The 24,514-nt window shown below is 28.7% G+C and overlaps 2 protein-coding genes across 2 annotated transcripts; one reads left to right on the top strand and one right to left on the bottom strand.

Annotated features, from left to right (window-relative positions):
* Positions 1–11,541: 11,541 nt before the first annotated feature.
* LOC110641681 (polyphenol oxidase, chloroplastic-like) lies at positions 11,542–13,461 on the bottom strand. The gene has a single exon (XM_021793501.2). It carries the CDS (start codon positions 13,422–13,424, stop codon positions 11,652–11,654), a length of 1,773 nt encoding a protein of 590 aa, XP_021649193.2. The 5' UTR covers positions 13,425–13,461; the 3' UTR covers positions 11,542–11,651.
* An 8,920-nt stretch (positions 13,462–22,381) lies between these two features.
* LOC110641697 (uncharacterized) lies at positions 22,382–24,394 on the top strand. The gene is made up of 3 exons (XM_021793517.2): positions 22,382–22,486; positions 23,708–23,907; positions 24,031–24,394. Exons 1-3 carry the CDS (start codon positions 22,397–22,399, stop codon positions 24,281–24,283), a joined length of 543 nt encoding a protein of 180 aa, XP_021649209.2. The 5' UTR covers positions 22,382–22,396; the 3' UTR covers positions 24,284–24,394.
* Positions 24,395–24,514: the final 120 nt, after the last annotated feature.

Raw genomic sequence — 24,514 nt, 5'->3', positions numbered from 1 at the left:
AAATTCTAGAAATAGTGAAGCTAACAGTCATGTTAGACTAAGAAATAAATAAAGGCACAAATTTGGTGATGGGCGAGACATCTTCAAAGGATAAGGCACAAGGGTGAAAAAGGAAAACTCATGAAAAATTATTGGTAAAGAGAGTAGTGGAGCCTTGATCTAAGTGCCAATGTGTTAGAAAGTACGTCAAATAGTAAGAAAAATTTTCTGGTTGAAGTCAAACAACTCTCATTCTAGAGTAATAGGAAATGATAAAGTCGTGCCAACTAAGATGTTCTGCAATACATAGACTTTTGTCAAGTCAAAGAAGAGACCCAGTCCACTTTCCAATATTGATTGATAGCATATGAATGTTCAGCATTTGGATATAGTTCTACACAACTGGTTACATAAGACAGGCAGGAGTTGGCACAAGGACCTCATGGCAAAAAACAGACTAGAAGCTCATAATATCACAGAATTAAGAAGTACAGATACTTTAAGCACGGAGAAAGAATTACTAAAACTTTAATGACTAACAAGATCAGCAGTGATCTCAGATAAGATGCATGAAAAAGTAGTTAATTCAGGAGGGCACTTTATAAGACTTTACAAGCCAGGTTCCATTAGTCAAATCTTTGCACTGCAGAAATTGGTAATGAAAGGAACTAAAGACTAGAATTGCAGGATACCACACAATAGGGTGTAGTGGAAGCATCGTGGCTACTAGTGATGGCAGGAAAAGAATCAATGAACAGTTAGATGTGTTAACTCATTTCAGACAAAGGACGATAGCTAAAATGGTACAGTAGAGGCATGTAGTAGTAAAGTGTTTTCAATCATCGATGCAGATCTCGAGTAACAATTGCTCGCACTTGTTCCAGTCATCTTATTTTCTTTATCCCTGTTTTTTTTGAAATTCGAGGATGAATTTTTTTATAAGGGGGAAAGATTGTAATAACCTGAAAAATTTTTAAAAATAGATAATTCATAAATTAGACTATTATGATATTATTTTATTAAATAAATATATTTCATGGGATTTTTTTTTTAAGTTTTAAAATTTAATTTTCATACTTTTAATTAAAAGTTTCTATGAATGTGAAATTCTATAATTTATATTTTAGATATTTTAAATTTATTATTATTATTATTATTATTATTATTATTATTATTATTATTATTATTATTATTATAAATGTATTAAAATAGAATTGGACCTAGTTGAAAAGAATTTTTGGACTTGTTTGAAAAGATCTAGAAAGTTTATGGATTAATTTATAATTTTACATTTAAATTATAAAAAACATAAGTTAAAAACTGCAGCGGTTCATCCCCCCCCCCCCCCCCCCCCTCCCCAACTCTCTCTCTCTCTCTCTCTCTCTCTCTTTCATTTTCTTTCTTTTTTTTCTAGCCATAACTTCCTTCTCCGGTCACTGTTTTCACATTCTTGATATCAAAACGCTCCTCTCTTCATGGGTATTGTGTAGATGCCAAGTTTGTGCTGTATTATTTTCTAGTTTGTGTGAATCAAGCTTCAGAAGTTTTAGCCCATTTTGACTTCTAGGCTAGATTTCTCCCAAATCGTAAATTCTATTAAAAATCGGAGACCACCAGCATGCTCTACTCATCGGAGCTTCGCAATGAAACTAATTTGGAATTTTTCTGACACTAAAATTCTCGTGGGTCCCATGAATTTTGCAATGATTTTTTGGGTCTTTAACGAGTTTGTTTTATTAAATAAAAATTATATTCTAACTATTAATGTTGTGGGCTTCGCGTAGGTATTCTCATTTCGAGGGAATTTTACCAGTGATTAGAACTGCATTTTCGGGCTGGATAGACAGGCCGCCGGACCCACATCAGAAGTGGGTCAATATTATAGTGCTTCTGACCATTTTCAAACACCTTGGACGCATTCCAGGTGTCAGAATTGGCATAAGTAAATCCGAACTCCAAATTACACTTTTTGCCTAATGCAGGGTTTAGAATAAAAATTCATAAAATATTCGTAGGCAGCTAGAAAATTATAATTTCTTTTGCAATAGTATAATAGCATTGTTAAGGACCGCGGGGTATATTTATAGAATTTTTGAAGTTGGTTTGGTTGGTTTTTGCAAAATTTTAGTTTTAAGCCTTACAGTTGAATTGTGCAATCACTTGAGTTTTGTCTGGTTTGGCGGGCCCAGGAGGGGCCATATGATGTCGTGGTGATGTGGGCCTAAGGCCTTTGGATTATAAGTGTTGTTTGATTTGCTTTTCAGGTTGAGTAGGTCTTAGATACAGAGAAAACTCTATCGAATTTCTTGCTTAAATTAGGATGTCCTTGACTCTTTAAATTTTTGTTTTGTGTTAATACTAATAAAATTCATGCATATAATTGTTTAAGTGAACAAAGTCCACCTTCCTATTCTGCCCAGCTGCCGCAGTGATTTCTAATGGATCTTTGAGTAGATATTGACTTTATTTATAATTTCAATATTATTATTTATTTAAGGCATGCCTATGCATTCACTTATAAATATATGTATGTAATTAAATACTAGGCACGCCTTGTATAGCATTTCTATTTGATGAAATTGTTATAGATGTCGCCTAAGGTAATTTGGAGCTCTGTGTCTGTGTCAGCGTGCGTGTTGTATGATTATGGAAATGGGTAGGACGGATAGTCACAACTGGAGCTTGACTCGCTGGGACCCAATCCTTATATGTAGATAATTCAGGATGAGTACAGCTTTGAGTTGATCTCGCTGACCCCCGCATTTGGATTATTAAGAGAAAATCCAACTCGAGTTGATTTCACTAGCAAGTGTTAGAACTAAGAGAATTGTATAAGAGATCAGCTCCCATATGTATATACAATTTGACATGACACACAGGTGTGTGAGTGCTCCAAATTATCTTTTGTGCGAATATTATTTGAATTATTTGAAATTATGTGTGTATGTTACATTTCATATATAGAAATGCAATAGGCTTAAATAGTTATAGAAATTATATTTAAAGTCAATATTTTACTCTATGAGTCTAATGCTCACCGTTGTTTAACTATTTTTGCTCAGGTGACAGATAAATTTTTTGAGAATAACCTGTTTTATTTCTCACAAGTTTACCAGAAAGTGCAATTGTGCTTTTATTTTCCTTGTTCTTGTTCTAGAACTCTACATGTACCAGTAATGTATTAATTCTGTCTAGGATTGTAATAAATTAAACTGTTGGTGTTGTAAATTTATTATATGAATGTACATGGGTGCATAAGATATATTGTTTCTATGAATGAGGGAGCTGAGCTCTCATTTGATTATTCATTTGTTTGAGGATTGTGAGGGTGAGCTAAGCTCCCCCAATTGTATTATTTTGGTGTTTACTGGTTGGGTGAGTTGATACTCCCTTTTGTATAGTCTAATTTATTGCCACACTCTAACCGTTTGTTGTCTTGAAATTGGACTATAATTATGGGCTTTATGGTTAGGCTAGAAATAGTTAGGCTTACTACGAGTTTTGAGAGCCTTATGCTGATCCAAGCCCTAGTGTCAGTTTGGAGCAGATCTTGGGTCGTGACATTTTTTTCTTAAATTGTTGATGATGTAAATAGTTGAAATTTATTAATTTTGTATTATAAAATGTGAAATTATAAGAGATATGATGAGGGAGAAATAATTTTTTATTTTTGGTAACTTATAAGCCTACAATTACAAGTAACAAAAACTTGAGGTTTACTAAAATTAAAGCTGAAAGAGTTTTGAGTTTTAAGAATAGTATTAAATTTCAATGATGGATACTGAGAAAATCTAAAGTTGGTGAATATGAATAAAAGTTAGCACAAATTAACTTAGAAACATGCAATATTCAATCACAATAACTTTAATAATACCCAAATTAAAGTTAAATGATTTTTAAGAAAAAAAATTAAAATTAAATATCTTTAGTGAAATAACCCAAAAAATTGGGTGACTTTAAGTGATAATAGCCTCAATTATTTTATGGTGTTGTGTCAACACATCTCTATAGCAATACATCTTTACTTGGTAGCCACAAGTGTTAGGAATGATGAGCTAATCATGATATGCATTTTTCATAAAATATAAGAAATAAAATAAAAAAATTATATTCTTTACAAAAAAATTTATATGATAAATAAATATGAAAATAATTTTTTTCATTGAATTGTTTATCTGATCATATTTATTTACCATATAAATCTTTTATAAAGAATATAATTTTTAAATTTATTTTTCATATTTTACGAAAAATGCATATCATGACTAGCTCGCTATTCCCAACATTTGTGGTTAACAAGTACAAATGCATATCATGAATTAATGCTCTAAAATATTGCCATAGAGATAGTTGACATTTGATACAACGCCATAAATAATTAAGACTATTATCACTTAAAGTCACTGAACTTTTTGGATTATTTCATTAAAGTTATTTAATTTTAATTTTTTCTTAAAAATTATTTAATTTTAATTAGGGTACCATTAAAGTTATTGTGGTTAAATATTGCAGGTTTCTAAGTCAATCTATGCTAATTTTCATTCACATTCACCAACTTTAGACTTTTTTAGTACCCGTCACTGCAATTCAATTTTATTTTTAAAACTCAAAACTCTCTTGAATTTAATTTAAGTAAACCTAAAAAATTTTTTACCTGTAATTATAGGTTTATAAGTTATCACAAAAAAAAAAATAAAATTATTTCTCCCTCATCATATCTCTCATAATTTCACCTTTTCTAATAAAAAATAATAAATTTCAACTGTTTATACTAACAACAATCAAAAAATATTTTGAAAAGCTTGCTAAAGTTTTGTGACTATATTTTGAAATTTCAATATAAAATAGAAGAGTCTTTTGGGAAATGGAGAAATTGAGAGGCTATCACAAGATTTTCAAAATATTTTTTTATAATACATTATTATTATTATTATTATTATTATTATTATTATTAGAGTGATGCTAAACAAATCAAATTGATCGGGATCAAATGAGAGTTTAATTGAAATTTTATATATTGCAGTTTTCAAGCTAAAATTAATGCATTTAAAATAAGTGAATTTACAATTATAACCATAATAAAATTTGTTTCTAGAAATGTGGAGTTTGAATGATAAATTTTAACAATTGTATCTAAACTTATATGGTTGTAACACTATAGTTTTTTAACTTTTAAATGTAATATAAAACCCCTCAACTTTCCAATTAGACTCTGACGTGAACAGCCCCAGTGTGGTGCTTAGTCAACATTTTTCTCTCCTCTCTTATGCAAAGTGTAAAATTATTCTCACTACACATAAAAAAATTATCCTCTGTAAAGAGAGAAAAATGAATCAATTTGCACATTATTTGAGAGAGAAAAGAGAAATGCTGACTAAGCGTCAGGCTAAAACTGTCCAGATCAGCATCTAACTGGAAAACCAGTGATTAGATGTTAGAAAAATTTTACTGTATAAATTTAAAAGTCGAGGAAGTTTTACATTACATTTTTAAGTTAAGAGACTGTGGTGTTATAACTATATAAATTTAGAGACAATTGTTAAAATTTATCTGGAGTTTGAATCTAATTTCTGAACATACAGCTGAGAATTATAGAAATTGGAGAGGGCATTAGCTGTTAAGGATTAGACACATTTTTGCCTCCAAAAATGTGAAGCCGTGCTGTTCATAGGACATCGCTTGATCTCCACACTATAAACAGCACGGCTTGATCTCCAAAAGCAAAATTTTAACATATATTAGATTAATTTTGCTTCCACACTCCATATACGCTACTAATTCACAAAAATGCCCTTAATTTTGCCTTTTAAAGGTGTACGATATGATTAATTAAAGATGTAGTATACTTCCAAAATTATTTAAACTCCTAAAATATATAAGCAATTTAACTTTTTAGCAATCTTGTTTAATGTTTCTTGTACAAAATAGAAATCAAAGAATTTGTTCGGAAGTATGAAATCCTTCCACAATTGTCTGCTATGAATTATGGCATGTTACATATAAAAATAGAATCAATTTACCTTATAAAAATGTATAGAATTCCTCCTATTATATACCAATTAAATAAAATTTTGACTATTTTTCACCTATATTTAATTCATTTATATGGACGAGAATAGGAATCTTTATTAAACCACTTAGTTTTTCCTCTTCATGTAATTTTTCCTGTTTTAAATTAGATACTTTTAGGGATGATAGTGGTAGAGTACCTGTTAAAATTACCTTACTCGAACCCGAACTCAATTTATATTTTTAAAACTCAAATTCATCCCAAATCTAATTAAAATTTATTATCAACTACCAGAATCCATCCGATATCCGATTATTATTACTCTAAAAATACCCAAACTCATTTAAATTTATATTTTAATTAATAATCTACATAGAAATTTATTTTTTATTAATAATTTATATTTGAAAAATTCAATAAGTCCATAAAATATTTAAATTTTATTTTATTTAAAACAAAAACAGAAAATTTGTAAATATTATTATAAAAAATATATATTTTACATTTAATTAAGTATTTATAGAAACAGGTTTGAGTAATTAATATTCAATATATAAAATTCGTATCTGACCTAAATCTATCATAGTACTATTTTTTAAAATCAAATCCATCCCATATTAGATTATGTACTACCCAAACTCATTTTATTAGAATTCGATTGGATCGGATATCCGTAAAAACTTGATCCATTATTATCCTTAGACACTTCATATACAAATTATAAGGGATGAATTTATAAGTTAGCGTACAAATGAGTCAACCATTATTTGAAATAAAAAGAAAACAATAATTAAAAAAAAGTCTATTTTTTTAGCAACTTGCTATTTTCTAAATAAAAAAAAGTTCAAAACGACTATATTTTTTTCTTAGCTCGTTTTAAATTTAAAAAATATATATATATAATGGTTGAAAATATATTCGAGCAAGGTCTCTTTGCAAGGAATTAATTCATATGCTGACTAAGGAAGATTGGGAGGCAAATTTGAAGAACTGTCCAGAGGACATGCAAGCCGCAAAGAAGTTGAAGCAGCTATAGCAAAATCAAAAAGGGAAAGGCAACAAAACGAGCTGCAGAAGCAAGAAACTTAGCTCATGCACAATCTGCTTCAGAAGTTGCCCGTCAAATGCTGACAAAGAAGAGACTCCGTTCAAAAATCAACTATGATGCCCTACTAGTATAAATATAAATATATATATATATATATATATATATATATATATATATATATATATATATATATATATATATATATATATATATATATCAACTATGATGCCTTGGAGAAACTCTTCGATGAAGCTGGCTCTAAGTATCCCAAGAAACCAAGGACTGAATCACATTCTGATGATGACAACTAGTTTCCAAATACAGATGACAAAAATGATGGTTTGGGGCTAGAAAATGAAAATGAGGACGAGGAGGATGCTGAAGCATATGATTACAATTATAATTATTAGAGAAAAGTTGAATAAGACCATATGGTTTTGATTACAATGAGAAGCCCTTGATGATTTAAAATAGCATATATAATGCCCAACTTAACAGAAGTTAAACGCGGTTTCTTTGTTGTGATATTCTTTCAAATCTACTTGAAAATATCTGAATGGATTGGTTGATGCCTGTGCTCATCATGCTGTTATGCACCTTTTTCCGAGAGAGAAAAGAAAAGGCTGAGATCTGCCCTCCTTCAAAGATGTAATTATTGGGATACATGGCAAAGGCATATCAAAGTCTGGTGGTAACATACCGTATTCTTATTAGCATTATTCTTAGAAATATTAAAAAAAAAAAGGAAGCAATTCATATTCTCATTAATTGATAATATAAATTGCTGCCCTTTCTTGCACAAGATTAAAAATAGCTATTTTGAACAATCAATTGTTGCATAAAATCAGAAACTCTTACGCAGCTATTGTAAAACATAGGAATTGGAAGTAACAATTCATGTATATTTGCTAGATTTGTGAACTAATAGTACATGAGCAAAACTTGTTTAGCTAATAGCCTAATAGGAGTGCCTAACTACAAGGAGTTCAGAGATCTCCTCCCCTTATAGATTTTCAGTATACAAAAAAATTATCAGTCAAGGATTGGTGTTCTTGGGTCTGATAAAGTAGATGAGTGTTCAATTACAAGAGTGCATGTACGGCACTTGTTGCTGTCATTGTTGGTTGGTTTCAGATCAATCATGATATTATGCCTATCAAGTCCCAATTAAATAGTTTGATTGGAGAAGGATCATTGGAATGGAGGAACCTATATGAGAATGAAACCTGCAGGGAGCAATTCCCATACAAGCATTTGACCTTCAAACTGTCCTCCAAGCCAAAATGCGCTCTCTTTCTGTTGTTCCTTGCAAGTCCTTTATTAGATTTTTCCATCCTGATAGGACGGATGAGGGAAGATTTAACTTTGTGGATGGTGCCATGTCCTTTGACAATATTTGGGATGAGATTGCTCTGGATCCAAACATCCTAATAATTTTGAACCTCAAGTCTATATTGTAAGCCGGAATGATAATTTTTCCATCCTCAAGATTGAACCTGAAGCTTGCAAGGGCAGTAGTAATCAAGCCTGAGGAAAATGAAGACTGAGGAAGGGGAGGTGATTTGCTAAGGTAAGGACTCTTACAAGGAATATATAAAGAGCTTCTTGGCTGCAATTCCAGCACGAGAATTGAAAGCAGATATTAAGAAAGATTTAAAGGCTTTAACACCTTATTAAGAAAGGTTTAATGGCTTCAACTCCTCTTCATCACCGTTCGCAGATTGAGTTCCACTACACCTAACACCTACAAGCATTACCAAAAACTCGTGCAACAGCAGCGATGACATTTCTTGCACGCTGTTGGACAGTAATGACATTTCGGTGAGAAGAGATGCTTAATTACAATGGAGGGAAGTTAATTTGGAAAGTTTCACTTAACAAAGCAACCATAGCATTTAGCTTTATCATCATTTGAGTTAAACGTCCGTTGATTGTCACACGACAACATGACTAAGTTTGGTTTAAATTGAGCATTATATCTATTAATTTTGGTTTCATGTGATCATTTTAAATAGTTGAAGGTCTTCTTTGAATCAAAAAAAAAAAAATTGGGGGTTTATTTAACTTTTTACTAATAGTTGAAGGGTTAAAATGGGTCTTTTGCCTTGATTTAAGTACTAAGACTTATAAGGAGTAGATTGATGAAAAATCTAACATTATTGTAGTACTGTGCAATAATTATATAAAATATGTATAGCATATTTAATTATAATATGTTTTATAATTGATTTAAATATTAATTGAACTATAAAGAGCAATGATGAGAGATTTAGTAATATTATAATGTTACTTAGTAATTATATAGAGTTAAAGTATACATTAGCACATTTAATTATAATATGTTTCATAATTTATTTAAGTACTAATAATTTTATAAGGAATAATGGGTAAAAGATGTAACACATATTATAAAGCTATATACTATAATTATATGGTGTTAATATATGTATAACACATTTAATTACAATATATCTCATAATTGATTTACATACAAGTTGATTGAACTATAAGGTACAATTGATGAAAGAAATAATTAAATTAAATGTGATTTATAATTCATAATTGCAATATATGCTTCGATTGATAAATTTTATACACTATTTAATATATACTTGAATTATAAAGAGCATTTATTTATATAGAGTTAGTATATATTACAATACAATATACTAATTATATGAATATAATGTATGCAGAACCAATATAATTATAAGATATAATTCAATTCATATATGTCAAAAAGATTTTATATATGTAATTAAAATATAATGAACTATTTTATATCGCTATATTACATATAAAAGTTATATACTATATTTTTTCTATAATAGACTTTTGCGAGACAATTATAAATGGGGTTAGCACATATATAAAATCTAAATTAATATATATAACTAGGAAATAAAATTTAATATATATTAAAATTTTAATAATAAATTTATTCTGAATATATAATAATTATATTCTTAATAATTTTATTCTAAATATTATTTTTTAATAAAAGCTAAATAAATATTAGAATCCTAATTCCGAATAATATGATATTATCAATTTATTCTAATTTGTAATTCTAATAATAATTTTTAATAATTTTAAATTAATATTTTATTTAATACTAATTAATTTTTTTTTTATATTAATTAATTAATTGATATTATCAGATTTCTTTCTTTCAAACTTTCCAAGGAAAAGGTGGATACATGTTCTATCTATTATTCTATATTTAATATTATACTGATTAAATTTGAGTTAATTTTAAATTCTGAACTCTCTGTGTATGCACGATTCTCTGGTTTTAGGTTCTTCCTGATCTTCAGCTATCTCCCTTATTTGGGCCTAAGGGACTCTCCAATATTTATAAAATACTCGGTTCCTTAATAAAGATTAAAAAAAAAATCAAAGAATTATATTTTATAAAAGAAATTAGCATATTATTAATTTAAATTATGAAATGGAAATAAATAAATCTTAACAACTTTATATTGAAATCATTCTTAAAATTATTATTTAGAGTTTGAATTTCAATCAAAATTTAAACAAAAAATTATGAAATGAAAATAAGTGTTTTATCAATTGATAGTTAATGCTAATGATGTGTTTGATAGAAAGTTAAAAAATTAAGATCTAAGTGTTGTCCTTATAAATTTTAATTTTTAAGGAGAGTAATTATTAACTTAAAACCTTCAAGATTAGCATTTAACCTCTTAAGAAGGCATAAATATTAATGAGATAAAAAGTTAACTTATTCTCTTTTAAATATCCAAACAATATTAATGAGAGTTATAAGTTATAAGAATAACAATTACCTTTTTATCAAACCTCATACCAAACACCACCTAATTAGAATGAAGGAAGCAATTTCCTGCTTTGAATTATGGATGGCCAAGACTTTTAGGTGTTCAAGATTAGATATAATTGCAAATTGTAATGTGCAAATGAGGTCTTCATCCCTTTATTTTAATATTGTCAATTAATTACACTGGGATAATTTCCTTTACTATCTATTTTAATAGATTTTCTTCTTACTTTTGAAAAAGAAAATTACATTCCTAGCCCAACATGTGATACACTTCATTAAAAATCTTCTTTGTTATAAAATATATTTGTTAGTGATCACCACTGGTTAAGAAAACTATTTCTTTATACGTGCATATGCAGTAAAAATAGTTCATATAAAGTAGTGTTGAGTATAGTAATAAAATCTACATCATTCTTAAAAAAAATTTTAAGTTTGATTTTTAGAAAAGGTATTATTAAAATAGACAATCATAAATTCTTAAAGAATTAATCCTTTATGAACTGTTAAATAAATATAAAAAATATTTTTTCTTAAAAAAAAAATTCTATGTCCAAAAATTGTTGACAAGCTCAATTTTTTGTTATTTATTTAACTAATTTATGTCTGTTAATTAATATAATTAAAATTTTGATTTATTTCTCCAAATTTATGAAGTGTGGAAAAGGAAATGTTATCTTGATATTTAAAATATGAAGTGCAAAAGTATAGAACCAACAGTAAACTTTTCTATGGAAAACTCAATCAACAAAAAAGAAAAACATCATTTTCTATATAAAAAATTGTATTAAAAAGAAAATTTATTTTGCTCATGATCATCAATCTCGAGCAAATTCAATTTTGATACCACCAATTCTAACATGACCCTTACCATTCCTAGGCACCAAAGTCACCACCACGCTATCATCATCTTCAGCACCCAAATCCTCCAACAAATCTGTAATCCCTAATCTCAAATATGTCTTCATTTTCTTCCCATGCTTATGTACATGAGGCACATTCACAAAGCTTCCTGCAAACTCAGACTTGTCTGGTCCACTTGGCGAATCATGTTCGTCATTAACATACACATCAAACTTCACCACTGCATCTCTTTCAAACTCTATCCCATTTATCACTAAAATTTCCTCTTCCTCTTCTTTCTCTTTCTTGCTTCTTGATTTCTTTGGCCTCCTAACCATAGTGCTTATCACTTTATCCAACACTAAAGGAAATGAATTTATTGGTGTCAAATTTTGTGTTTCAGCTGCTTGAGCTACTTGACCATGGTGATGAAAAACCTTGGCCACCTTCTTGATTAACCTTCTTGGTGTTGGCTTGGATTTCAGCCAAGGTATATCAACTTCTTGATAAACATATCCCAGTTTTTTATAGTCAATACAGTCCCTAACCTTTACACGAACAAGATTGGCATTCTCGTCGTAGAAAAGAAACGTTGCATCAAGCCAATCAGGATCAGTGAACTCAGTTCGCTTACCTCCTAATGTTTTCCATATCGTCCACATTCGATCAACGTTGGAGTGATGAGCGAAAAATATTGGATCTCTTCCAGCTGAGTAGAAATTTCCCATGTCTTCAAGATTTGGCTGGGTGTTATCCCCAGTCCAGATGTGTACTGGACCGTGTGGGATGTTCTCAATAGAACCGGCTCCAGGGTCTGGTTCGTCACCGGCACGGTATGAACTTCCAAGAAAGAGCTTAGCAGTCTTGCCATTAGAAACCATTTGCCTGTACATTATGGTAAGATTGCTAGACAGTTGATCTTGATTTGATGTGGGGTTTTCGGTGCCATTGTAGTCAAGATCAACTAATGTTGGCGGCTGGTGATTCTTGTTGCGATACTGGTCAAAAAGTGGTGATTTAGGGTTAGCGTATAGGGCTGGTAATCGCATTCCTTCGGGGGAATCCCAATTCCAATAAGGCAAAGCGAAAGTTGGATCATCAATCAGTTTTCCCAAGATTTTTTCATGGAAATAGAGATAGTATCTATGAAAGGGAAAGAAGAGCCACGAGTTGTGAACTTGGAGGTCTAAGTCTGGAAACCCCACTTGGTGATAAGCACCATCACAGTAAGCACAATGAACATTGGCTTGTTGCTTAAAGCTACGAGGATCATCATCAGGAAGAGCTTTCATGAGCTCAATGGCTTTGGAGTACTTGGCTATGTAAGCATCATCAACCAAATGAGCTGCGGGTCTAATGCGCAATGGGGAGTTTGAAGAAGGAAGCTTAAAGTCTAGTATCTTTGTGGATGGTGGAGGGCAACAGTTGGTGGGTTTGGCACTGGCCGGCAAGTCTGCTTTGCCACATTTGGTTAGGTCCGGGGCTGAGATTGGTTTAGCAAAGGCAAATGGGTCACCAAGAGTGGTTGCACCATAGAATCCTCCTAGACCAATGAGTACATCTCTCCTAGTGGTAGAGTTTTGGTGATCATCATTTGTGGCTTTGCAAGAAATTACCCTGGGAACATAGCGATGGTTTGGCTTTTTGGTAATGGAAAGTTGAGCTGTGTTTGGGAAGGAGGGGCAGAACAAGGAGGATGTAGAAATAGTAGAGAGTGTAGCATTGGTGGAAGGAGAGAAAGAATCCATGATTGTTTTGGGTGATGATAGTAGAGAAACACTGGAACTTCCCTATGGTTTTATAATGAAATACTGGGCTTTTAGGCTGTTCTTAATTACCAAATTTTATGAATATTTTTCTTTTAGACATATTTTAAAATTATTAAAATAGTTAGAATTTGAATGTCTAATCTCTTACTTAAATTATTAATTAATTTTTTAAATAATGATAAAATATTCTATGTACACGTATTGCCAACTATTCCAAAGTTGACAAAGATTAATCAACAACGACAGACACCATGTGAGGTAATAAGAACTAGAAAATTCCAAGTTTTTTATTATTATATTGAAAGATATCTGCAATTGAAGTTCAATATAATTTCTGCTTTTTTAATTTTTTTAATTGTAAAATATCGAGGAAACTGTTTTAGGTTTGAAAAGGACTTTTTTTTAATATTTTAAGTTTTTTAAGGAATATTAAATATGTTAATTAGAAGATAATTTAAAATTAAATTTTATATTTTTTAATTATAAAAATTTAAATAATTTTTTAATTGATTTTTTCAATAATATTTAAAAAATAATACTTTTTTAAAAAAATTATTTTTTTTTAGCTTCAACTCCAAAAGGAATTAAAGTGAAGCGGTTTGCATGAATTCAAATTAAATTATATCTAAAATTGTTTATTAATTGATGGGATTAGTTTACCAAATCCATTATTGATCTAATAATTTAACATACTTTTGAGAGGTTGAATACTTTTTGTCCGAAAGAAATGCTTGTTTAATTAACACTAAGGCTAAATTTGGTACAAGATTAAAAAATTGAGGGTTAAGTGTTAACCTTATAAAATTTAAGAAAATAATTATTAAGGGGTAAAAGATAATTAATGGTGTAATAATTATTGATGTTTGGTACAAGGTTAAAAAATTGAGCTAAAATGAAAATATATAAACATCTATTTTTATATTTTAATAACAAATATCAAAATTATTTTTTTTATTTTTATTTTGATAATATTATTTTTTATTTGTAAATAATTTAATTTAAAAAATTCTATCAATTTGCAGATTATATATAAAAATTTCATTAGGTAATAGCAAGCAAAGAAAATTTGAATATATATATATATGCAACTCATAATGGAATAAACAAGATAGAAATCTATATTTTTCACACCCAGAAAATTTATAGTCTTGCTCATGTGATTGACAAAAAAAATCGTACTTTCTTATTGTTGTAGGAGACGAAGAGTTTTTGAAAATGAAGGGACCAAAAAATAAAATAAGTTGAGAAGAAATAGAAAAGGGATATATAAATAATGTGTTTAGCTTCTATTAACCTACCCACCTCAATATTAACATTTATCCCCTAAGAGGTTAATTATTAATAAAGTTAAAAATTAATATATTCATTTTAAAGCATCCAAATAGCATTAAAAATTACAAGATTAATTATTAACCCTTATTAACTCCATACCAAACACACCCTAAAAATGAAATTTTAACTATTCCAGCATCATGGGGCTGTCAAGCTCCAATTTCTATATATATATATATGCAATCTCTCTCGGAGTAGCTTGATTTGTCTATCTGTATCTATAAGATATAAAAAATGAATAGATTTTAAATTTGAATCTCGTCATCTACCTATTCTTATTAAATAAAATATAAAAATAAAAGACGAGTAAAAACCTAGACCAATTAATAATTGATGAGCTATAAATGAAATGTTGTCATCTCTCTTATTTATTATGAGGTGAATAATTAAAATAAGTGGATAATGAGATTCGAATTTAAAATATCTTCATTTTCTACATTTTATAAATGCAAATAGATAAATCAAATTACTCTTTGATTACATGCGTATTTTTTAAAGTTTCGTTATATATATATATATAGACAATAATTATAAAAATTAAAAATTCAATTCTTGCTACGTTTACTTTTATTTTCTCATTAAAAAATGGCCATTAATTCCAGCTAAATTTCCTGGCTAGAATGGTATAACATTGGTTTAAGACATCTTGCAGCTACTAAAACCTGCAGGCTGAAAATCATTTATCTATTATAAGAAATAAAATATAGAAGAGAGATGTCAGCCTGAGAGCACGTTCAAGCAATAAAGTTTGGTCAAGGAAGCAACCTAGCTAAAATTCTAAACAGATGCAGAAAATTCTTCTAGTAGTTCAAGTTTTGCAAGTAATGGTAGTTGACTTGAAAATCATGTTAATTATATTCAGATTAGATTTTAATAAATTAAGTAACTATGCTCTCAAATTCTGTGCATATTCATATAGTAAAATCAAATACATGCATGCAGTCTGAAATTCGACTCAATGCCTCACATGTCTTGGAGACGACTGCAATGTAATATTATTAAATTAAAAATTATTAATTTATGAGTAATTTTTATAACTCATCTTTAAACTTTTTCCTATATTTCATTTTTATCTCTTAACTTCAATTTATTACAATAAAATTCATAAATTTTAATTTTATTTCTAAAAAAATAATAAGTTTTTAAATTAAAAAATTCATCTAAATTACAGTATGATGTCTGTAAATGTAGCTTCTGCACCTTTCAATAAAGGGTAAATCCTCCTCTATTTTAGAAAATAAGTCGTTATAATGGCATCAATATTTTTATAATAGATTTAGATGATCGTTAAAATGGCCGGTATTTTCTTAGTATAAAAAAAAAAAGAGGTAAAAATGTAATTTTATCATTTTGTTAACATGAAAAACCTGCTATAAGAAGTTAGAGGAATTTTTTGGAAACAAAATTAAATTTAGGGATTTTATAGTAACAAATTAAAATTAAAAAAAAATAAAAATAAAATATGAAACAAAATTTAAAAATAGACTGTAAAAATTTCCCTTATTCATAGAGTATTTATTTTTACCACTAAAATTGTCATTACAGTTGCCTATGCAAAATATTATATTGATCAACTATCGGCTACCTACTGGAAGCTCATCAAGTTGAAATTTTCCTTCTAACATGCACGTTTTCTAAATTGGATATTATCAAATTCAACAAGATCGATGCCCTTGTCTTGTGAGTTGAGGATCAGATCTGTAATCTTGAATTTCCTTCCTCACATTTGCCACCAAAATTGAATTTACAAGCTACTTAATCCATTTTTCTTTCTCCATCATAATTAATGCTTCCATCGTTTATTCATTTGTCAACTTCCTAGCTAGCCCTGGCCCATGTACGTGGAAGGAATTTTTTAATGTCCATATTTTTGTTGATTCATTTTTACGTAATTCATCTATTTATAAAAATTAAATTCAAAATTTTTCAGAATTTATTAACTTGATTAAATTATACAAAAATTAATAGAGAATTTGTATGTAATTTGCAGAAAGAATTATTAAGTCTTCTATCCATTGTGGCTTTACATTATTATTATTATTATTATTATTATTATTATTATTATTATTATTATTATTATTATTTAGGATTGGCTTTTTATTAATTAAGAGCAATTAATGTATATAATTAATCAATTAATTAATTAATTAATTAATTGTAAGGCAATTACGTCAGGACACTGCTCAGCTTCTCTAGAATGTTCAAAAATAAATTATTAAAATGAGACTTTCCCTTCCATTTTTAATTTCTCCTCTCATTTATGATTCACTCTTTATATTCACTTTAGCTGTATTATATCAACTTTTAAATTGAGATTTAGTTCAATAATTGAAAATATTTTAATTATTTTTACATTTAAAATTGGAATTTCATTCCCAAATTTTTTCAAAAAAATAACGCTTTATAGTAATAATTAGTGACAATTGCAATATTTTAATTTAAGAGTATTAATAATAGATGTAATATTTAGATCTTAGGTAATTTATTATGTGATTTACTTGCAATTTGAATTTTTAAATTATTTTTTTATAATTTAAAAGAAAATTTTAAAAATAAGAATTTTTTTGTCCAATAATAAATAACATTTTAAATTTTTAAAATATGAATTAATTAAATTTTTTATTTAATTAAGTTAATAAAAATACTAATTTCTCTAAATTTTCTAAAATTAAATTTTTAGCATTTATTAAAGCATGCTCAAATTCAATTTAATTTCAATTATAATTTAAAATTTTAGAGTTTATCTTTCAACCTATATTGAGTCGGTCTTTAATAGTAACACTAAATTTATTTTTTTTTATAATTGAAATTCAAATTCAACATCTCATAACTTTATAAATTTTTAATAAGCAAAAAATTAAAGTAATTACATTGATATGGCATCAAAGCATAAAAATAAATTACAACACAGAAAATAAATAATAAAAATTCCTAATAAAATAAGAAAACAACCAGAAAATAAGATAAATATAAAATGATTATTAAATCTGAAAAAAAAAATCATAAATTTATATATAAAAGAAAAAGATTTATCACCGGATGCATGCGATTTGCAATGTTGGACACTTCTCCATGGGCTAAAAAGGGCAGTTGGGCTTTTCTATTTATAGTGGCAGATTTTTCAAGGACTAAATTATAAGTTAGTCCTTGAAATTCATCAAAATTTATATTTTAACCCCTTTATTTTCATTATAAAATAATATAGTCTCTCAGTGTTTGTTTTGTTAACAAATTGGTCAAACCATCTAAATTTATTTTATTTACCATTAATTATGAGTTAAATAACCTTATTTTATAATTTAACCCCTTTATTTTTAATGTTGATTAGCGTTAGATACTTAGGTATTTAATGTTAAATAATTATAGAAAATGGCCAAAAATATATAAATCTCTAGTTCTAATCCTAATGAATATTCATAAAATGGGCTTCCCAATTTATCCAAGCCCAACATATTTGCACCTATTGTTGATTTGCGGTTGAACTTACCAAGGAATTAGCAAATCCAAAAAGGAAAGATTAAGAACTAATGAGGAATGATAGCAATAATAACTTCAAAAAAAGATTCTTCAGCATTTTTCATACTATTAATTAACTAGAAAGTATTTATTATAAGTAATTTAAAATAATTTTAATTTTTTTATTATTATAATTAATTATTATTTTCTCTCTCCTATAATCAATTCCTCTTTTCATTTTCCTAAACTACTTCTCTCTTCCATCTTGCAATTAATTTATATTTCTCCTACTATTCTTTTTTTTTAATTTTTTTTCTCTAAAATTTCTATTTTAAGTAGCTTTTTATAGTTGAACATTTTGGTTTAGGGAAAACAAGGTACATATATTAATTTTTTTTTATTTTGTTATCTCAAATTTAATTCATTTGTGATTTTGTAGATTGTAAATTTAGGTCAAAATTTATTGGGCACTTTGTATGATAACTGCAATTGGCTTTTTTTCTTTTATCTAACTATTATACTTTTTTTGGATTTTTTAATGTATATTATTTTTTTTAACGTATATACAGTTTGAACAAATAATAATCTATTTTAAAATATATTACTTGTCTTTTAATTAAAGATATTTATCGATATGTAATACTTTTATAAATTAATTAGTTCATAATTAGCTTTTAAAAACAATAGTCAAATTGATGAGGCACCCTAATGATATACACTAGAACACAACATCAACAATGCCATCCAAGGCTCATTCATCATTAAGGTCATCTTTCCATTCAAGCTAATACAATCCAAACAAGTGAAAAGGCATCAACCATAAATAAAAAGGAAGCCAAGAAATCAAATCACAATAGAAACTTGCTCTAAGGCAACTTGATTATCAAAAATAAAAGAGACAAGTAGCTGGTTTGTGTAAGTCCATGTTCTTTCAAAGAAACAATGGAAGAAAATTTCATACTCTCTCTCTTCTAAGGAAGTTTCAACCAACACCAAAAATTAGGAAAGAAGATGCTCTTCAACCTTATATACAAGTGTTCAAAACCCTGAAAACCCTAAAATAGATAGGACAAAACATATGTGGCAGAACAAATACAGAATAAAACAAAATTTACCAATGCTTTGGGACCATAAGGACCACATGTATTTAATGGCACTACAAAACAAGTCAGAATATCTTGGGATCACTAGGACCACGTACATTTAATAGCACTACAAAACAAGTCAGAATATCTCCAATTCAAATGCACCAATCAGATTACACCCATGTGTCCTCTTTTACACTTGGCCGAATGGTTGTCTTCCACGTGGCATCTAGATGGCAGCTTGGTAATCTTCCATGTGGTATCTATGTGGCAGCTTATTATCTTCCACGTGGCATTTATGTGATAGCTTGGTAATCTTCCACATGACATCTATGTGGCAGCTTGTTGTCTTCCACGTGGCATCTACTTGGCATGTCTACTTGGCAAATCACTACACACTTGGATTTCTCCAAATCACATGGCAGCCCATTATTCTTTCCTTGGCCGAATGCATGCAAGGTGTCCATGACCAGATTTTGAAGCTCTCTTGTTTTGGCTCTTGTGATTGGTCCTTGGTAGCTTGGTAATGGTGGAGCACCTCTATCACAAATTATGTTAATTTATTTGATGCTTAGTTAAAAATATTAGTCAATATAATATTTTGTTAATTAATTGGTTCAGAGTTAACATTAATATGCATAAATAATGAGATTATATAGAAAATTTCAAAATAATCTATTTTTCTGTTAATTTATATAGATAATCTCATGGTATATGTGCATTTGACTTTTTTTATTTTTATTTTTTTTCTATTTATTCTTATATTAATGTTTTTTTTTTCAATTGAAGACATGTCTTGACTATATAAATCTATATATGAAAGGAGATTTTATTTTTTGAAGGTGCTACTTGGTTGATGCAGGAAGTGAAGTGAAATTGGTGATTTAAAGACTGAGAATTCTTTTTTGCTTAAGCTGTTGAAGATTTTAATGGATTAAAGCCATAATTAATATAGTTTTTCATAATTATTTTATTTTTTTATTAGTTCTTTTTAGTTTTGTATTTATTTTTTTTTTTTTTTGCTATTGAATAACTCACATAATAATATTTAAATTTTACAAGCATTTTATATTTTTCATTGTATCATTTGCTAATTATGATGTTATATGTTTAATTTATTTTAACTGTCATATTAATTTAAGCAATATTTTTATAAAATACAACTTTATTGAAATAAAAAAAATTATTAATGGAAAAATCTGAATAATAAAGTCTAATAATCTATAAATATAAAAATATATGGTTATTTATAAAGTTTATAACTCCAGATTTAAATAGATTAAAAGTTAAAAAAGACTCCTAAATTAAGTAGGAATTACAAATAAAGCTATTAAAAAATTAGAATTAGGAAATTAAAATAAAAAAAAATCCTTATTAAAATAGGAAAAGAATAGATTTTCGAATTTCATTTTTGACAGTCACAGGCCCTGGACATGTGTTTGGCCACGTCAAATGCTCACGAGTATGACATGGCTTAGACGCCACACGATCGTGACATACAACGCGCCCAGATCACGTATGTAGTTGAACTTCACACTCTTGTTTTCGTTAGCCTGAGTGGACTAATTAAATTATTAATCGACTTTAAAAGTAATAATTAAATTAAATTAAAAATTTTAATTTAATTAAAATTAAAATTATTTGATTAATTTAGTCATAATTGAATTAATTGTATATTTATATTATTAATTAATTATTAATAAAAGATGTATTTATAATTTTTTATTTATAAAAAATAATAAATATAATTTAATATTAATAATAAAATGATTATAAATAAAATATTATTATAAAATTATAAAAATAATAATTATAAATAATATATTAAATTTCACTAATTTAATTTGATTATTTGTTTATAAATGCATACCTATGTTTAGGTACGGCGTTAGATGTCAATTTATCTAATTTAATATAATAATAATAATAATAGATGATAAGGAAATGTAGTTTTGACTTTTTTGAAATTGGATTGCATTTGTTTAAAGGGAGAGGCTTTACTGTCTTTATGGCTGTCTTTCACAATCCACTTGTGACGTGGAACCTTCATGGGTGAGGAATCCCACTTTCTTTAATTTAATTTCTACACCTGAAAGCATCCCAGCTGAGTCCATTGGATTAGAAGACGTGCACATTCTCATTTCTCAGTGTCTACATGTGGGTATTCTCGAATGCTTTAAATAATTTCTTTTTGCTTCTTAAAACCTAAGAAACTTTACCAAATGAATGATCAAGATTAAGATTCTAAATCAGAGTCATGAACCTCACCCTGTAGAATCAGAACTCTCACCTTCTCCTTCTATAAGTGAATGACACCTGGCCCCGAGTTCAAAAATTAAAAAATAATGTGCCAAGACTCACGAGTCAATGCCCTGTAACTCACGTAACTGAGGTAATTTTCATTAATATTTACGATTTATTTTATAAATATCATTCAATTTAATTTTTTTTAAAATTTACTTAATTTTAATTTAAGTATTATTAAAGCCACTGAAATTAAATATTATAACTGTCAGATTATTTTTACTTAAATTTTTAATTACAGTCACTCAAATTTAAATTTTTTTTTCAATATTATCATTTAATTTTAATTTCTTTTTTAAAATTTAAAGCTTCATCAATTTCAATTTTAATAAATTTAAAATTTTTATTTTCTAAATCTATTATTATATATAATGAAGGCTTTAGGTTTATTAAAATTTAGATTAAGAGAGTTTTAAATTTTTAAAAAAATTAAATTAATTAATTGATGTATAAAAAACACTTAAAATTAAAATTAAATTACCTGCCAATAAAAATTAGGCAATTAATCAAAAAGCTGCAATATCAATTATCAGTCTGTGCAGACTTTAAACTTATCCTTTTTTCTTACCTTGGCTTTATCTGCTTACTCGAGAAGCAAAACCACTCGATCCCAAAGGCGTGTATGTGTTTATAATGTTTTTAGTTAATATTTCATTTATCGTAACTAGTAAGATGTTAACTATCAAATTTCATGTGCTTTTCTCTAACGCTTTAGTGTCTTTTTGTTTTCAGATAAAGAGGAAAGTAGAGATTTTGTGCTTTGGTTTTTGAAAAATGGCTTCAGCTCTGTTACTGGTGGTGGTGTTTGTGTTTGATCTGGTTGCTTTTGCTTGTGCTGTTGCTGCTGAGCAGAGGAGGAACACTGTGAGTTTCTCTTTCCTTTTTTTTCCTTTCTGTCTGTCTGTGTGTTGAATTTTTAATCTTTTTTCTTTGAATTTATGTTGTTTGGCTATATGGGTCCTTAGAGCTGTTGTTGCTTTCTGGGTTTTACATATAGGAGTGTTCTGCTAAACAGTGTAAATTAGGAAGAAGTCTTTAGCATACTCTTCTATTTCAGTTCGATATCGATTGATAAAATTTATTACTTGTTTATGCCTGAGAACTGAAGATAAAAGTCCCAAGAAGAACAGTTAACGGGAAAGATTCCGTCTCAATTCTCAAATACTTGTAAAATTCTGTTCTAGGTTTGATGCAAATCAGGGGATCTATGCGTTGTATCTGCTTGGCCATGGCTTATTAAATGTTTGCTAATTCCTTTTTTCCAAACTATATTTGATTTTGAACTTTAGAGGCTTATACTCTGCTAGTTTATTTTCGATTCGAAGGTCATGAACTGTATGGAGCAGCTAAGATATAACCTAAAAGCAAGTCTCTGATGGTCTCCCTGAAAGAATTAACTAGAGGATAATTTGTCAATCTACGTATTTAATTTTCACATTTCAGTAGAAACTAGAAGGAGTTGCGCTTAGAGTCTCCCCATCAATGCACATTAACAGAACGGAAGGTCTTTCATAGAATTCTCATTGACATTCAGTGACTTATTAACATGCAAAGAATCCGATAGAGATAATTTGTAACTTCACAATAGCAAGATACTAAGCTCTAGTACTTTCAAAGAGATATGTTAAACTTCCTGTGCATTTTTATTGAGTTTTGTAAGCCTATTATTATATGTTCATGTGCTTTGGTTCTGTCAGATGATGGATGTGACCAACAACAATCCCCTTCCCCTATTCCTGAAGTTGATTATTCATTGTTCCTTAATCTCTCTCCATCTTGTTGAAAAGCAGTCTCTTTACTTTTTTTTTCTTTTTTTGTCAAAGTAAAAAGATCCATATAGCTGACCTCAACTAGATTGGAATTAATGCGACATTGTTGTTGTCACTGTGGGTAGATGAGGATGGTTTCTTTTGCTTTTGGTTCGTAATGGACTCAAATAATGGGATTGAATTAAATTATGCCTCCATCCATAACCTTTTTTTTCTTCATATAACTCAAGGACATGAGCAATTGCAGATTGCACCTTAACCTTGTATTATTTGAAAAGCGTCTGCCAACATATAATTTCCTTGTCTTCTTTTACAGGCAGAGGTCATCACACAAGAAGATTATAAGTACTGTAAATATGATTCAGATGTTGCAACTGGATTAGGTGCTGGTGCGTTCGTGGCCCTTATGGCTAGTCAAATCCTAATAATGGTGGCAAGTAGATGTTTGTGCTGTGGAAAGGCCATGAGACCAAGTGGGTCTAGAACCTGGGCAATTGTTCTATTTATCACCTGCTGGTATGTGCTCAGCCTAACTTAGAAGATGAGTCTCATTCTATCTGCTAACAAATCTTGTGTAAGAAAAATCTTGGCATTCTATTTCCCATTTTCACTAATTCGCTCTCTACATTCTTATGTCAGGGTATTCTTTTTCATTGCTGAGGTCTGCTTGTTAGCGGGTTCTGTTCGGAATGCCTACCACACCAAGTACTACTTGTCATCAGACCCTAACCTATCATGCCGGCAACTGAGAAAGGGTGTCTTTGGGGCTGGAGCTGCATTTGTTGTCCTTACAGGCATAGTATCTGAGCTTTACTATGTATCCTATTCAAGGGCAAATGACGGTCAGTCTTCATATAACAGAGACACTGGTGTGAGGATGGGGAACCTATGACTCAGTTCAGTTGGAGCGAGAGACAAGAAATATTTCTAGCATGGAACTTGTATATCATGAATGTGGACATTTAACAGTTAACATAGACACATTAAGGTGTTTGATTGTCTACTATAGTCTTCTTTTTTTTCCCCTATTTCTTCCATTACCCATTGTAGTTCAAAGAAAAAAAGAAAGTAGAAATCTTGCGAACGGAGCTCCGCTTCACCTCTACAAGAAGGAAGTTTAAGA

Source organism: Hevea brasiliensis, chromosome 11, assembly GCF_030052815.1.
Source record: "Hevea brasiliensis isolate MT/VB/25A 57/8 chromosome 11, ASM3005281v1, whole genome shotgun sequence".
Lineage (NCBI taxonomy): Eukaryota > Viridiplantae > Streptophyta > Magnoliopsida > Malpighiales > Euphorbiaceae > Hevea > Hevea brasiliensis.
Note: the sequence above shows the minus strand (reverse complement) of the source record. Positions and strands in the feature narration are given on the sequence as shown.

Bases quoted from the DNA above. Each gene is read 5' to 3' on its own strand.
- LOC110641681 (XM_021793501.2), bottom strand. From the start codon at position 13,424: ATGGATTCTTTCTCTCCTTCCACCAATGCTACACTCTCTACTATTTCT.
- LOC110641697 (XM_021793517.2), top strand. From the start codon at position 22,397: ATGGCTTCAGCTCTGTTACTGGTGGTGGTGTTTGTGTTTGATCTGGTT. The intron at 22,487-23,707 runs GTGAGTTTCTCT...CTTCTTTTACAG, and splicing joins CTGAGCAGAGGAGGAACACT to GCAGAGGTCATCACACAAGA. The intron at 23,908-24,030 runs GTATGTGCTCAG...TTCTTATGTCAG, and splicing joins GTTCTATTTATCACCTGCTG to GGTATTCTTTTTCATTGCTG.